Source organism: Poecilia formosa, unplaced genomic scaffold (genome assembly GCF_000485575.1).
Source record: "Poecilia formosa unplaced genomic scaffold, Poecilia_formosa-5.1.2 Scaffold237, whole genome shotgun sequence".
NCBI classification, from domain to species: domain Eukaryota; kingdom Metazoa; phylum Chordata; class Actinopteri; order Cyprinodontiformes; family Poeciliidae; genus Poecilia; species Poecilia formosa.
Window position 1 is genome coordinate 692,825 of NW_006800176.1, and position 17,696 is coordinate 710,520.

The following is a 17,696-nucleotide window of genomic DNA, read 5'->3' on the forward strand; positions in this document are numbered from 1 at the left end:
GACAGAAAGCTTGAAAGACTGCAGCACAATTCCATGTAACTGACTCTGTTTTTCTTTTTTAATTTAAATTCTGTGGCTTTCCTGTAATGTCAAACAGGACGATGACATCTCGGTAAATAAGATTATTGTCGAAAACTTCACTTCAGTAATTTAACTTGTAACTCCTGGTGTTTAAGTCACTTCTGTTTTCTGTTTCAACGACATCAGAAACACTTCACCTGTGCAGGTGTGGCCGGTTTTATGACTGCGACATTCTCATCTTCCAGCAGCCTGAAATGTGGGTTTTCACCAGCTGCAAGCTGTAATAACCCAAATTTAACTGGGGAAAAAAGAACATTTAAAACCTATCACAATGTGTAATATTTCTGCGAGATATTAGATTCACTTTTTGAATTCATGCCAAGACAACCGTCTCTAATCAAACAACAGTGACAAAGGGAAATGAGCCACGTTCCACTATGGAGTGTTCAACCCTTTAATACAGATAATTAAAGATACAGCACAACACATATTAGTTCACTTCTCTTACAATAACTCAAAGTAACCTACTTAAACACAACAAATGTAAATCATATTACAGTTAAAACATCTATACAAAGTATTTACAAAACATAAAAGACATATATACACTCTTTAAATATATTATTATATAAAGATTTGTTTAAAACTGGAAGCTGAACAGCTTGAAGAGGGAGTGTTTCACAGAATGAGGAGTGTTGAAAAATCACATATTACTTAAGGATAGGTAGTTTTTTCCGTATTCAGTTGTTGGTTCCTGTGTGTTTGTATGCCAATTTGTGGAACAACAGATTAAAGCATTAAAAAAAACAAAAAAAAAACATTCTCAACAATTGTTGCTAATACATTAAGTGCTACTGAGATAACCGGATTAAACAGGATTTGAAAGCAACATTGCTCGTCCATAAAAGAAATATGGCGAATGGAGTGATTTTCAACTTTGCTCGATGTGGAGTGTTTAAGAGCTGAGAACATCGCCAGGAAAATGAAATATTTACAAAAAGCTGTTTCTATTACTTTGAGGTCAGTTCAGACAACTCTGTATTTAATGTTCACAGAAGCCCTTATGCAAAACATCTTTTTTTTTTTTTCTTCAAATGACTCAATATTGCTATAAATCCCCCAGAAATGTGTCATCTTTTCAAACTGACATCCTTCAGAGAAAAATGGAAGACCCTGATAGTGCCACTCCCACGCCCCTGTGACGATTAAAAGGCAACTATAAATCGTGGATATAGTCACTCTTTCCTCAAGCTGGTAATGCTTCCATGTCTTCTTTTCTTTTTTTTGAGTTTTTACAACAGCAGCAGAGTAAGGAGGAGGAGTGGCAGCAAGGAGCCGTTGGACGTTGCAGCCAGCGTCTGTGTTGCTCCTCCGTTAAAAACCCGAGGAGTCCTTGGAGAGTTTTGCTTCAGCTTACTGGGCGGCAGCGCCTTTAAGTCCTCCAGAGCGCTGTACGCCGCCATGGAGAACTCCGGGTCTCCTGTTGTCAGCAAGTCAAACACACAGGACTGGAAGTACACGTCCTCCACCTGCAGGGTCTCTCTACACTTGGCCGTAGCGCGCTCCACCGTGTAGACCTGGTGTGGGGGCCGCAGAGGGCCCAGCTCTGTGTTTGTGGCCTGCAGGCGGGGCTGCTGGCTCTGGCGGCTCAGCGTGTGCTCCTTGATGAGCTCGTTGCGCGGGCAGCCGTGCAGGCACAGCTGCAGGCCGCCGCTGTCCTCGGAAAAGTCCAGGGTGTCCTCCGGCATGCGGATGGCGAAGGTCAGGTAGCTGCCCACGCGCCTGATGATGATGGAGGTGCCGATGTAGCGGGCCTGGATCTTCACCTGTCGGCCCACTCCGGAGCTGCCGCCTCGCTCCATGATGGTCAGGCTGCTGCTCTCGCCGCCGCTCCGCGTTCCGTCCTGAAAGGCCAGAGGCAGGTCCTCGGTGGTGGCCTGGTACACTTTCTGCTCTGTGCAGCCTTGATATGTCTTGAAGATCACCGTGATCTGAAAATGAGGTTGAAAAGTAAGTCGTTTAATTAACACATTTAAACACCATCACATATTTAATGTGTTTTTTTGGGGGGGAAAGAAAAGGGTTCTGAAAGATATCAAAATAAAAGAAAAAAAAAATGCAATTCTAAGCCACAAGGTGGCAGCAGAAAACAAAGTATTTCCTGGGTGAGTCAGCTGCATTGGTGCAGAAGCCTGATTATTTTATCTTTAAACTTTAAGTGTCTGTGCTTTTTTTACTCTGATATTATCTTGGCTTGAATATAAAAAAAAATTAAATATCTAAAATAGTAAGTTTTACTACTTGAACTGCTTCAAAGTTTTTTGGTTAAAAAACTGACTTTCCCCCCCAAGTTTAGAAGTAAAAGACAATCCTACTGGGAGTACTGTATTTTATAATTTCCTGTGTGGTAATTGAAAAGGATTCTTACAGCAAAAATACTTGCCTCACAAAATATGACACACAAAGAACCGTACCTCACAACTGCATTGGATTTCAAACAGAACCTGGTTCTAAAGTCCTTTATGCAATATGATTTATTTATTTTTATTTTTATTTTTTGCTCAGTTGGGTCTTTAAAAAGGACTTATGCTTCATTGAACAAGTTAGGGTAGGTCTATAAGTTACACAAGATGTGTTCATTATGTTTTTTGCAAAAAAAATAAAAATAAAAATAATAATTCTTAGACAATGACATTTTATTCTGCTCAGTTCTCCCTATTTTGAGCTCCTTGCAGAATGAGCTGTTTCAGGGTCTCTTGTCACTTTAAATGCAAGTAAGCTGCTGGTGGCCACACTTTACTTGCACTTTGTACACCTGAAAATCGCTGCAAACATTTGCAATTGTAGTCCCCTGCACAACCATCAAGGTTGGTGAGTCGACAATAACATGCTTATCTTTTCCAGCAGCCATTGTACAGAGGTGAAACTGGCTGAACAAACATGCTCAAATGCCACTTGGGTTGCTAGGCAATTTCTTGGGCTAGGCTGGGGTTGCTAGGTAATGAGGTATTGCCAGCTGTTTGTGACTTCATAATTGGGCAGTTTTATTATTTTTTTAATGGCTCCTTTTCCAGATACCAAAAAAAATTTAATTAAGAAAAATTAAAACACCTGAGTGGCTCTTTTTAAAGCACTTGGACTGTTTCAAGAAGCTGCAGAGACCCAAATGGTAAGATAAAAATGAGCAAAAAGTGTATTTTGCATATTGGATCACCTTTAACACCTGTTTAAAAATTCCCCAGAAAAAAACTGTATTAAAAACCACAAAGAGAGAAGTTAGTCCAACCGTTCAAGATGCAACAGAACATTTAAAGGCATAAAAAATAATTCCCCGAATGGTCCGTTTAAAAACCAGATTAAAAACTCCTTTCTGCCAGCCAATTACTCCTTTATTTTTCTAAATTATGCCATATTTACACAAAAAGCACCAAGTTAATTATTTGACCAGAGGGGTGAAAAAACATTTCTGATCGTAGCGGCGGAGGAAAATGTTGGAGTGAGCGTTAATCACTACCATATGACCACCCATGTGTTAAAGGTAGAGCACTCATGCATGTCTGTGATTCAACACCACTGAAAGACCCCTCTCAGACCCCCCACCCCTCCACGAATCTAAAAGAGCTCCAAGACGCAAGGAATGCTTCAGACTAGAGAGGCACAATGCAACAGTGATTAACTTCACATGTTTGATGCCACTAATGGCAGTGCTGGAGCTGGCATGCTAGCATTTGAAAACCACCCTGCTTGTTTAAGCCTTTACTTTTAAACATGTTGTTATAACAGAGACCGTTTCCAATTTACATGAATTCAAATGACACCAGCTTTGGTTCTCTGAATAGTGCCAAACATTTGCAATTGTAGGGATGTCAACAGATTTTTGAGTAAAAACGTCTGTTTCGTTTCTGGATGTTATAGACCAAAAAGTTTGGACCCTACTAATCCAATCTCCTCCTCACCTTGCTGGTTGCTGTGGCACTGGAGCCCAGGACAACGGCGACGTTGGTCACCTGCACCGACAGGAAGCGGTTGTCGATCAGAGGCCACGCCCCTTCCACTTTGCAGGTCTGAAACTCATCTCGAAAAGTCCGTAGGTGCGGGTCTCCAAATAATCCACAGTGGGCGTACTTCTTCTGCTGACCCGCCGAGCCCGACAAGAGGACCTGGTTCTCGTAGTCGCAGAGCTCCGACACACCTGGCCGAGACGTGCTGGGCACCTTGGCGGAGGAGGTGGGGCCGTCGCTGGAGCAGTTGTGCTGGGAGAATAGCTCCTTAATGCGAAAAACGGCCGAGTGGTAGACCAGGTCGCCCCGGCAACTGCGTGCCTGGCGCCGGGTGCACAGTGCGTAGGCCCGTAAGGCGATGCAGTAGTTCATACCGAGAGCCACTTCTTCCTGAACGCCATTGGGAGGTGACGTAGAAGCCACGTAGTCCGCATTGCAACGCTGGATTCGACACTGCTGGCAGTGAGCTGGGAAAACACAAAAAGGATAATTACCAAGAAATACTAATAACCTGTTTTGTCCTGAATAGTGGCTAATGAGTCAGTACGGTGTAAATGTTTGGTTGCTTTTTGGCCTCTCATTTACACAGAAACGGCGTTTTCGCCAAAGCTTTGACAACAGGCTCCAGAGGGAGGAGACTTTCTAGAAACACAGTGAGAATCATTTCCATGTAAACCAAAAACATTTGGAAACGATGATGTCGGTCAGGTCATCTTGTGTTTGCGCACTGAGGTTTGGTTTTCACCCGCACACAGCACAACAACAACCATGGCAGACCTCTGCGTCTGCAACTCTTCAGATTATTTGGCATGTTGAAGCAAAAATCTGCTCATTGCGGAATATTGGTATTGTCAGTAAAAGGTCCATAGAGTTACAAAAACATGCCTCAGGTTCTGAAGGTTCACAAAGTTTATCTGCCTCCTACAGGCCTGGCATGCAAACTACATTTTCATGTTTTGCAGGAAGAGCGTTTGTGTTTTTAAACCACTACCATACATTTTCCTTTTCTCTTTTTATGGATAAGCAATGTAAAAGGTTTTTGGAAATGTTAAAATTTCAGATTTTATTTTTTTTTTTTTTTTTCAAATCACACCATGGCTGAACACACTCGGGTCAAGCAAACAGCAACACTGTTTGGTGTGGAAGTTGTTACTAAATGAAGAAATGTTTAAAAATTAGGTCAGTTGATGCACTTTCTTAAAGAAAAAAAAAAACACGCATTTTCAAAGGACTAGACTTCACCAAACAATAAAATATGACAGAAAATGTACTGTTTTATCATTTGAGTTTAAAATCCGTTTGTCATAATTCATGCTGGATCTGCACTCTTTTGGAAATGTGATTGTTGCATTTTCTTTTCTGAATATACAGAGACTCTTGCTTTGGTCATGATAACAATTCAGTGGAAATGCTGGAACTAGTTTAAATTGTCAATGCTGTAATGATTTCTTTGCTTTAAAATTATAGTAATAAAATACTTTTGTGGTGACTGCTCCGTCACACACCTAGTGTGACATTATCGCTACTTCTAATATAGATAATTACGTACTGGTCATAGCAGAAGATAAAAGCTGAATGCTGCTAATTAAAGTTCTTTGCAAATATTGCTAAAACTGGTATTGGCAGGTCAGATTTTGACAATAATCAAAGATAAGAAATCCCTCACAAAACTCTAACCATTGCACCTCTGACAATGATAAGTGATTACACTGTAAGCAAATCCTCTGTTGATTCTTCATAAGAAATACTTCTACTAAAAAGTATTTTAAACCTGTAAATGTATACAGCAATCATCTATCTGATATTTACTGATGTCAGGCCTGAGACAACAAAATCCAAACTTCTAAACTCTCATCTTTATTCAGTAAAACCCAAAAATGTGTGAGCTCACAAGCCCCAGAACTCCCACTGTGCTTCAAGTTCACTTAAAGCATATTTCCTTCAACAGAAACAGCTTCACTGCAGAAGGAATCTAACCAAGGTTAGTTGGCCTCGGGGTGTTTGAAGTTGCTTCAGCTGAATGTTTGGTAACTGAAATATATCAAACTAAGCTACGTTGCAGTGCAAGATTGACGGTTTTGGGGCTGCAAAATTTAAACGGATCAAAAGAAGAATACTACAAAGCTCAGCAACTCCAGGTCCCACCTGGAAGTTGGAAAGCAGAGGAAGCACATAAAGTGATATTTAGCAGGAGGAACCTAAATCCAGTGCTTCAGGTTTAGTAATGCCTCACAAACTGATTATTTGTTACCAGGACACAAAGAAATATACTTACTACTTGGAGGAGTAAAAAAAAAAAAAAAAGGGGTGCAAAGATTTATCAGGGTTATTTCAGGTTTATGGTTGTTTTTGGAGGAGATGTCTGTGCTGACTGGGATAGCTGCGAGCTGGAAATATTTCCATTCTGGAACAGAATCAGCCAGAATCTCAAACACATGCATCACTTTTTACTGCGAGGCTCGAGGCAGCTCTGACAGGGTGCACTCCAAGCAGTGCAACAGAATACTCTGTTCACTCCCAAAGCTCCAGCTAATGTTCCAACAGCCCAAAACAAAGACGACAAACTGGACGTGTCGCGTCTGCACGCTTGCTGCCAGAGCGAGCACCAGAACATATTAATGCATTTCACAGTCACTTAAAACCAAGCCTGAATAATTCCGCGGAGCAGAATGAGAGGTCATGTTAAATGCATCCCTCTTCTGAATTCCAGCCTCGCTGCGAGGTCACTGGACTCTGCTGTGACTGACAGTTTTTGACAATCACAGCCTGCACAGCCATTTTCACCCTGCATCTCCCTGCAGGGTCTTTATGCTGTGGCACTTAAATACCTAGCAGAAAGTGTGAAAATCTCATGGGAAGCAAATGTGGGAACAAAAAAAAAAAAAAAACTTGCCAAATAAATTTTTAAACAAATAATTTTTAATTTGATCTCTGTTATATGAAGAGATAAGAGTTTGTTTTAGTCCATCATTATGGCTGTTGCAGATAGACCAGAGAAACTCACTGTTTTCCTGAGACATTGTACTCAAACTACAACATAATGAAAAGAAACAGAAATGTTGAGTTCAAATAAACAGTTATCTAAGCTGTAAACCAGTAAGTGCCATCTTATAAGTTTATGAAAATGTTAGAAAAACACCAATAAACATGTAAAAATACATTTCAAAGGCTAAAGGATGAGGGCTACTTGAAATGCATATGGTTTAACTTTTTTTTAAAATCATTTTAAATAAGTATCTGACAATGATGATAATCAACTCTCTCACCTCTAAATGATCTGCTTAATCAATTCATCATTACTCATTCTTGCTCAACACAAACCAGAGCTTAGAGCACTTAAAAATGGTGTTTTATAACAAGTGTAGCTGAAAAACTAAACAATAATCTGAAAGCCGATTAGGGATAAGTACATTTTAATTATCTTCAAATAAGAACCACTGTTTACACTATCCTTAACATAATATCAAGTAATGCTACATCCCCATTTTCGTACAAAAAAAACAAGCAAGTTTCGTCAAATTATTACGAATGACAAAATTAGTCTGAAATAGAAAGAGGTGGTGATCGGAATCAAGGCGCAGAATGGTGTTATAAAATTAAGAGTTTCAAAACTGCAAATGAGTTTTGTGTGATACGCTTTCTACATCTGCAGTGCTTTTAATGGGATGCCAGTGCAAATGCTGGAGTGGAAGGAGTTTCCCCTGACTAATGCAGCAATGCCCCTCCCCCACAAGTTGCTGCAAAAAATACCAGTCAGCTGGCTCAAAGAAGGCAAAGAACACTCTTCACTCTCAGAAAACATCAACATATTTCTGATTGCAACAAACAGTGTGGAAGCTACAGGAGCACCACTCTTATCAAATCAATGCTATTTGCACTTTGCAAAATGAGTAGAACATGAATATTAAGCAAGTGACTGGATGCTCTACCTGAGCAGATAGCCTGACTAATTCTTACCTTTTAACACTCCAACAAAACAGCAAAAGTTAAAAACCAGCAGAAGCAAACACATTTTTTTAATATATATTTTTTATACATTTCCTGCCAACATCTGTGTTTGAACATAAAAATAAGAATTATTAAATCTTAGAGAAAAGCTCAATATATCTGTTATACTTAATGTCTACTTATCTACTTACTAATACAGCATTGGGAACAATTGTTCACTTTAGAAATAAAAATAATTACATACCACGATACTCATGTACCTGACAAAGTATTACATAAAAATTACATAAATGTTGTTATAGTTGCGGCAAAATTGAAACTCTACTGCAGCAACCAACCAGTGGTAAAGCGAAAACGTAAATAAATAAAAATATGAATTGCGGTTCTAATATTATTATTTTTTTTTATGTCTGACATCTTTCTTTATTGTGAGATTTTTTGTCGCGTTCAGGCAATCTCCATCTACATCAAGATTATACTCTCTTATCTGGAATGTTAATAAAGGTATTTTGAATCTAAAGAAGAAAAACAGTTTTGTTCCTGTGTTTTTCCACCTGTAACATTGCAGGAGCTTTAAAAAAAAAAAACAGCGTGGCAGTGATTGCTAAGCATTTAATTTGGTTTTCAAGAAAACTGAGGGGAGGAAACCCTCTCAATGCAAACAAAGAGGGAATCGGATATTTTAAACTTCAAGCGGAGATTGAGTAGCGTCCGTTCAGAGGCCAGAAAGTTCTCAAGCATGGTGGCTAACAAAGTTAATAAATGACGAATTAATACGTAAAATAACAGGCTTAGCTTTCACAACAACTAATAACAGGCGATAGGTAGAAGAGTTACAGCTGTGCTTTATATGATAAGAGATTGAAGCTGATAAGCAGCACGGCGGTGGTTTAAAAACACAAAGTTCCTTGGTTTTCTCTTTAAGTTTCCTGCGCCTGTTGCTAGTGAGCTATGCTAGCTGGAAGCTAACCCGCAACTTGATAAAAAGGAATAAAAATAAAGAAAAACAACAAACTAGCGTCGGCCGGGAAGGAGGGTGACTGTTTGGCTGTTAGAAGCACATCGTTTGTTGTTGTTGTGTGGCGTGAAAACAGTAATACGTAGTAATAAGAGTGATGATGGATAACTCGTGCTGCTCGGCTAACATAGCGGACCGGAGGCTGGGACGCCGCAGCAACGGAACATTTGTTACTTTGTCTCCGGAGCAGCCGCGGACCGGGAAACTTTTTCAACAACAAGTTAGAGACGACATTATAAAACTTTACGGCGAAGACAAAGCGTTCACAGCGAACAAAAATGTCCAGACTCGACACCGGGGGAGGAGGAAGAAAAGTTAACTTTCCCATCGCCACCTCCATTCCGGGGACACAAGCTTCGCATGCAGCACGGCAGTGGGGGAGCACGGATTGGAAAGGAAGAAAGGAGGGGAAAAGAAAGCTCCACTTACCTGGCCGAAACAGCAGAGCAAGTAAAACCATCGTGAAGGCTAAACAGTACCAAAGCTGCCGCTTAGCCGTGATTTGAGGTCCGCTTCTCCCCATGCCAATCCATTCAGTTAGAATGGAGTTCCTCGACTGCTTCTCATCGACGCTGCGGCTGCGGGAAATCAGACAAAAATTCGTCTTCCTTCCCAAGCGCTGTCATTCAAAAAGGGGCCCCTGTCTTTAGGGCGGCTCTACGAGGGAGGGGTCTGAAGCGTAGACGGGGCCCAGAGGTGATTGCTGGCCAATGAAAGACTAATTATTCGCTAACCACTTGATATTTACATGCAGTAATTACTGGGGGGTGAAGACATTGGAAAAGTGGTTTGAACTACAGTGAGGAGGACGGTGTGAAATTATAATTGCTTCGAATTAAATGTAATCAATTCTGATGGTGATAGATGTTACACAGCTTCATTTTATTTGTACATATGCCACACATATACCAAACATAATATTTTACGTGTGGTAGAGCATTCTCTTTGGATTTTATTTTTTTTATTTTTTATTTTTATTAGACTTTCCTGGAGGCTGAAAAATTGGGTCTGCTGCTGAGCAAAAGGGGGTGTGAATCACTTTAACCTACTTAACAATCTTTATTAAAGTGTCATTTCATGAACCATTAAACCCCTGTTAACTTTGTAGTTACTACACTTTTCTCAAGCAGCCACACATTCTGCTTATGCCTTGAGCTGGCTCTGTTCTCAGGTGACATTTTTTATATTTCCCACATGATGACTTAAGACTCGTTTCTTTGGCTCTCCCTCCAAAACCCTCCCACCAAAAACCAATGTGAGTTTTAGGGCATCAGCAGGATTTTGTCACCTGTTGTTTTCTCACACCACACTCTCAGCTTAAATTTTGGGGTTGGACTGCCAGTTGTGAATGCGAAATACCAAACATAGCTGTTTTAGTTTAGATCAGGGAACCAGAGAAAAGTCTCTACCCGAAGATTTTCTCACTGTAAATATCGGCACACTATGAAATTTTCCATTACTTTTCCAGTTAGCAGCTTGTATGTTACTCTTTCCCTACGTGGCCAACTTTCCATCTTCCTCACTCCTTCAGCGACACTCTGTCTTTCATTTGCACAGCTGCTGTGAGGCTGAACCATCTGTGAGGCACACAAACCCACCAGATTTCAGTCTTTTTTCTTTTTGTTTTTGCTTGAGATGCATTGTGGGTCTTTTTGTGCCATTCAAGCAAAAAGAGCCAAAAAAAAAAAAGAAAAAAGAAACAACCTGCAAGCCAATTACTACATAAACTTATTCACTTGACTTAAACTTTGTCAAATATCTGTTGCTTGAATATGGAGCTCATGATTTGTTTGGGTGCAGCCAGGCCATTTGGATCGTAGTTTTAGGTCGTCTTCTGTGCCTTCGCCCGGATTACATGAGAGAGAAGTGAACCCAGACGGTTACTGGATCACTGGGTTTTCTGTACACATGCAGGAGTCTCCTTCAGCCATACATTTGTGAGATTCAGGTGGCTCGACAGACCTGTGAAAGGTCCTTACAAGCTTATGTTGGAGTGGGTCCAATAATGTCCAGCAGGTATAGACGGGGTGAACAAATGTCTTATTAAAGTTACATGTTGCTATATTTAGAAAATTCTCAGGACATTTCTGAGATTAGTTCTGTTAAAACATTTGAAAACTTACCTGCCGCACATGGAGTTTCTTACATCGTCATTTTCACAAAAATACAGAATAGTTGAATTCAGAGGTTAATGTTAGCCATTAGTCTGAGAGGAGCTGTTCTGCTGCTCTAAAACAAAACTACTCTCAGACACATCAAGTTTGGTTTATACAAAATTTCAAGAACCTTTATTTCTCCATTTCCAGTGAAAGGTTATTAGAACAGAAGACTGAGGTGGGAGGTGTTGCACCACTAATGATCTTCTTCAGGGTTTCCTGCAGAAGGGTTCAGGAAGAAGCCTGAACCCTTCTTCCTGTGTATACCTTTGTGTATATTTTTAAAAATATGTCTTGAAATTAACATTTGGTCAATGGCTTTGTTATAGTCAGGACCACACAACACAGAACCAAACCAAAACTGAGACTTTAGAGGTAAGATAAAGTCAAAGATCGAAACCAATGTGACACAATTTTCAAGAACATTGGTGTGATTATATACCGATGTAGTCATTGCTGCAAAAAGTAAAAGAAATTCTGAATTTTTCAAATTGTCCAAGTTGAAAACTTGCATTTGAGTGGAGCTGCAAAGTACAATCTAAGTTGCTGGAAAAAGGAAAATAAATGGATGTTGCAGCTGAGCTCTCGACTAGTCTTGAGAATAAAATGTCAAGACAAGACCAGAATGACTGATTTAGTTGAAACTGGAACATGTTTCTAACCAGGACATTAGAAATATGGAGTAAAAAGCCAAAAAATATGTTATCCATGTTCATTTGCAGGTAGATACATTAGTGATACACCACCTCCTACCTTCATTACATGCATAGTCAACGGTTTCTCTGCAAATGACATGGTGACAGTTTATGAACTTCTGAGACGTTTTTTTTAATTTTATTTTATTTTTTTTAGAATAGTTTTAAAATCGAACAAGATACTTTTATCATTTCCCTCTCAGACTATATCTGAACTTCAGCATCCGAATTCAGCTACTCCAGATTTATATTAAATGAAAACGCCATTCTTTGCTCTTAGCCTGTTAGCAACAACCTCACTTCAAAAATCTTTCTCTTCTATGGCCGGCCTCAGACTGGACCTGCTTTATCAATCTTAACCCGCTCCCTAAGGGTTCTACCTTACTCTGTTTATTCAGCTAATTTTGAGGCTTGCTTACTTTGCTCTGCTTTGAGGTTTATTTTCACCCCCGCCCCTCTCCTCCTAAAAGGTATAAGGTCATAATTTTCTCAGTGATTGCCTGTGGACAGAGCACTAACACAGATTTGTGTTGTTGCGCAGCAAATAAAAACTTATTTTCTCACCTGCTATCATGTGTGTCTTCAAAACCACAATGGGACATTTTCTGGGAAAGAAAGCACATTGTGTACCTGAGTTTATGATTAGAAATAAATACCTCTGGGTAAATAAAACAAGTTAAACATGTGCTACATTGAAAAAAATAAAAAATCGAAGGCAAAATATTTAAGGCTGTCGTTTTTACTCAATAAGCTGCTTTTTACTGAACAAGCTGATGTTCCACACTGCAGCACCAATGGCCACTGAAGCAAACAGTGAATTGATCCAGGTGGATGGTAAGGATGAATTCAGCACATGAAAGGAGCCGCCTGTCAAGCTTGATGTGTGGAGAAAGAGATCTTTCTTCTTTTCTTTCCTTATGAGCGGATTGCATTGCATGCCAGCCTATATGTAGTATCACTAAAGCTAAAACAAGTGGGAAGGAGAGCAAGAGCAGGTGGATGGTTATTAGATTTTAAAAAAAAAAAAAGTAATAATAATAATAATAAAAAAAGTGGTTTGGTCTCTTAATCTGCGGTCTGGAAAGACTAGAAAAACTAAAAGGACAGGTTCTTCTCAAAGAAGAAGGAAGGCTTGGGCAAACACTAGATAGGTTTGAAGTAGAAAGGAGCTAAAAGTAACACCAGATTGTTAAAAGTCGGGACGTGGAGAACGCCAACCATAGCCAAAGGAGAGCAGAGAAGAAAGAATGGTGGGGATGGGGGGAAGGGAGGTGGAAAAGAGAGAGAGAGAGAGAAAAAGAAGGGAGTGAGGGATTAGGTTTCCTCTGACAGTGTGTCTGGGCAACTCCACATGTTCCTCATTAAGGTCCTCACACTGTGGGACCAGCTCCACACCAGGATGCTTGTTTTTGTTATTAGGCTCAACTTGCTGTGGTCTTGTGGAAGTCCCCAAAAACGAGACCATAACAGAACCGTCTTAATAGCTCGCTGTCTACAGAAATGAAAGGAAAATATAAGAAAAAAAAAAAAAAACAAATGACTGAGCTGATCTCTCACCGTGACAAGTGTTCACCCCAACTTTTACTCCCAACTTTTACTCCCTTAAAAATAATAATAAAATCATGTGTTGGGTGACAGGCAAACATGGTAACCTTAAGATGGTTTCATTTTTATCCTGGGAATGTATTGTTTGAAATGAATAGCAATACGGTACAGGAGCAGGAAGCTACTTATGTTCCATTCCTCTGATTTTCCTTTAATTTCACGGCCATCTAGATTTGTCAACTGAGACACGTATCATGTTTCTGCCAGCGGCTGATAGCATCAGCGATTGGAATCAGGGAGTAGCATGCTCCCTCTGTGGCCTCTGCAAGCACCACGCTGCAGCGATGTAAGAGACACACTTATTGAATTTTACACAGGAACCAGAGCAAATTGGCTGTTTTTGCTCTTTTTTTTTGTTTGTTTTTTTTTTGTTTGTTTTGTTTTGTTTGGTTTTGTTTTGCTTGTTGTTTTAGGGCCCCTGTCTGAAATGAAGCGGCTTATGGCGCAGAATAAGACAGAGATCTAGAAACAGGAGTGTGCCTGGTTAAGGCCGCTCGCTGTGACAGGGGATCTGTTATCTGTGCAGAGATAAGGGAAACTGTGGTGTGAGTGTATATGAGGCAGAGCTGATAGCATCTTCACTCAAGGATCCCACTTACGGCTCTGTGATTGATAGCTGACAGCACACACTAGGATGCTTTTAGAGTGTTTTTGTAGGTAAACCAAGGCAAGTATCGGGACGCAGGCATCTGTTAACTGTGTACTTTTGGATCTCTTGTCCTTGGTTAAACACATGCTTGTCATCTTCATAGAGAGTGTTTGGCATTCCTGAATGTAAGCAAAAATCTGATGAATCTTTATATGTAACTTCAAGATAACTTCACTAGTGACAGTCTTTTTTTATTCTTTTTTCCCCCCCCCCACAAAAGACAAATGTTGCCAGGGCTTCATGCCCCATGCTCACGAATAGACAGTCCACTGACAGGTAACCCCAGCGCTGAGGTCAGAGGGTCATCCCCCCCTGATGAGGGATGATGAGTAAAATAAATGGAGAGCAGCATACAGAGCGACTTCTGATGTCCTCAGCCTAAAGGGAGAGAGTTCAGGGCCATTTGACCTCTGACCCACACCCTGCTTACATGATTGTGAATGCGTATGCGTGTGTATGGGAGAGTGTGTTTAGGGTCGAAGATCTCCACCATCTCAGGTTTTCCTCATTATTATTCTACTGTGTTTTCCTTTCCTGTTTCTTCAGCAAGCAGGAAAACACGTCAAGGTGGTTTCGACAAGCAGCCCATCAGGCGTATTCCAAAACACAACTTTGTTTGAACAAGTCTTGTCTCTCTCCTGTCAGCTCTCCTCACCGTCAGAATTCAAGATGCTTGCATGCCTCTGAACATGTCGGCTCTGCGCCATTTACTGACTGTTAGAGTTAATGTAAAACAAAAAAATCTGAACATATTTATCTCTGGTGTTTCAAAGCAGCTATTAATCCCTCATATGTATTGTATAAATATAATTGGGTTGGCTCTGTGCATTTTATATAAGTTAAGTCAGTGGTGTTTTGCTGTTAAATGTTAGGTACCAATCATTTTGCCAATCCTCTTTGGTAGTTTTACAGTTTTGTTGATTCGTATATGAAAATGGAGATGTTTGCCAATGGGTCGATAAGCCAGTTTGCAGCCTGCCGATGTTCATTTTCTATCCATAAACAAACCCTTTCATGCCCATACACTTTAACCACAACACAATTTATATGTTTGTTGTTGTCAAGTATTTTCATGAATTATGGAAATGTAAGGCCACTGTAGTAATAGGTCAATTGAATTAAGCTCTATTTTCATATCAATTTAATTCAAACCAAAAAACAAAACAAAAAAACTGAGTGGCCTCCTGTTTGTGGATACCATTAGACTCATATAACTATATTTTCTCACAGCAGACAATGATCACTTTTTTAAAAAAAAAATTGCTTAAGTTATTTTTTTCTAAAAACACGTTTTAGGGTAATACTCCTCCTGGTGAGGTCTGATAATACATCGTCGGATATGAAACGTCCAGCAGCAGATGGCCACATTTCCTACCTAAAATAGTTACTTTTGACCAAAACTGCAAAGTCATTTTGTCATACTCAGTTATTTCAGGTAAAGGAGAAAAATGATCAGCAACCCTAGTTCGCTTCCGCCCAATTGACAGTTGTATCCATATGCTCCTGAGCAACCAACAAGACGAAGCAGGTACAGCGGACCACCACCTGTCCATGGATTATTCTGATGAATATGGCTCCACATTATTTGTGGAAAATGTTCCCACTTGCAGATTTTTCTTCTGGAGCTTAGTACTGGAAAGAAAATGCAGCTTGATAAGCTGTGACCAAGGTGCAATGCTGCTTGACATGCAACTGGCTAGCATTTGCAAAGCAGTCAATCCAGGAGAGTCTCTAATATTCCTTGCCGCTGATTGGCTCTATTCCCAAAAGTGGAGATTAGCAAGACCATGGACTTTAGTTTCTTCTCTCTCCTTCTCTGCCGTCTTTCTCATTAGTACTGCATTCCTCTCATTCATATAGAACAACAGGCTGGATTGCTTGCTGTCTCATTCTGGGCAGCTTTCTGCTCCAAATGCGCCCTGGTTGCAGTTCCATGATTTGAAATAAGAAGTTTGGTTCGATTTAAAAATTCAGTTGCAGTGTCAGTGTGAATGAAACCAAATGGAGGTGTGAAAATGTTCAGCATTTCTCACCCAATTAAACAAAAATATCTTGGACTGTCGAGGCGAGAAAGCACCAGAGAACCGCAGTGACAGTGACCGAACCGCGGTTAGAGAAGAGTGGCGTCTTGGGAGTCACCATGTTTCCATGGCAACTATTGTTTAAAGGCTTTTGCACACATTTATTTATTTTTTTATATCAGGAGTGCCAATTAGAGTGGATGGCGCTGTAAGTATCTTTACAATTACAACTCTATATTTGCTTTTGATTTAACAAAAGAATAAGCAATTTGCTTATTCTGCAATGAGTTAATGTGCATAAAAATCTCCATTTATTTTGCCCCTGTGGTTCTTATTTTTCCATAAACACCCCTCTGCACATTCAGTGCATTGACTTCTATACCCAAATCTTATGCTAGAGTTGTGTCAAAGCCCTCCTTTAGTCAGCAACAGTTGGTCTCCTATTGTTTTTACCCTTCCCCCCCTGGACAACTGTCCTGAACCAGGAATAGATGGGTGCCAGTGTCAGAGACAAGTGTAAGTATGACCGTATTTTTATGACCATATTTGTTTTTATAGCACATTATCACTCAAAATTCTGGCCTTTTCCACATGTAAAACCAATATGAGGTTGGAGGAAAGTGAAGACATTCAATTTACTGGTGTAGTGTATCCTGAGCAAAATTCAGCGAGGTGCTGGAAAAGTCATTCTGTCTGTTTCCAGTCCGCTTTCCATCGCAGCAGATGTTTCCCACATTCTCAGCACACGAGCCGCTCCTCTTATTGTGATACAGAGTCATGCGTATTGGACTTCAGCCCAAACACAGCAGTCTTATCAACACTTTGTCACGTCATAAAGCATATCAAATTCACTGCAGACACAGATTATGTACCCCAACAATGGCAATGAATGGCCTTTTTATATTAAGACATTATTGCTCTATACCACAGAATTATCTCCAAATCTTAATTGGCAGCCTCAGGTGAGAAGCAATCTGGAAACATTATGACTCATACCAGTGAGAAGCACAAAAAAAAAAAAAAAACAGAAAGAAGAAGCTTACCTTGGATAAGTTTCTGAGCTGTAGGGACTTTTCTGACAAGCGCTCGAAATGGCAGCCACCCTTTAACCCTCGCTCCCCCTACAACTTCAGCTGGCCAACTAACAACCCGGGCAACTAGCAGGGGCAGATAGCCATTTGGAATCGAGGCATATGACAACAGCTGTCCATTTCACGATTCGGCACTTTGATTAGAGTTAGATGATAGTGAGCTATGTGGCCTGATTCCTAAATATCTGGGCAGGGCATTTCTGAGAAGAGAAAGCAAAGTGAGAGCATCTAATGAAAAAAAAAAAGAAACACTAAAGCACAATCACATGCTGTCAAAACCACAAAACCCTTTCTTTAATACAGTTACACCATCTTGCAGAAGTATTCCTACCTCTTGAACTTCATCAAAGCATAATTCAAGTGTTTATTGCGGTTGTGTGGGAATGAGCGACGCAACATGGCACATAACGGTGAAGTGGGTTGATGAGGACAAATGCTTTTCGGATACTTTTCGAAAATAAAAATCTAAAAACGGCTCGTCAGCCATATCG

At 40.2% G+C, this 17,696-nt stretch overlaps 1 protein-coding gene across 1 annotated transcript; it reads right to left on the reverse strand.

Moving 5' to 3' along the window:
* Positions 1 to 788: 788 nt before the first annotated feature.
* rgmd (RGM domain family, member D) lies at positions 789 to 17,223 on the reverse strand. Its single transcript, XM_007569185.2, has 5 exons — positions 17,158 to 17,223; positions 12,404 to 12,444; positions 9,418 to 9,566; positions 3,978 to 4,489; positions 789 to 2,012 (listed from the first exon to the last, which is right to left on the reverse strand). Exons 2-5 carry the CDS (start codon positions 12,439 to 12,441, stop codon positions 1,314 to 1,316), a joined length of 1,398 nt encoding a protein of 465 aa, XP_007569247.2. The 5' UTR covers positions 12,442 to 12,444; positions 17,158 to 17,223; the 3' UTR covers positions 789 to 1,313.
* Between the last annotated feature and the right edge of the window lie 473 nt (positions 17,224 to 17,696).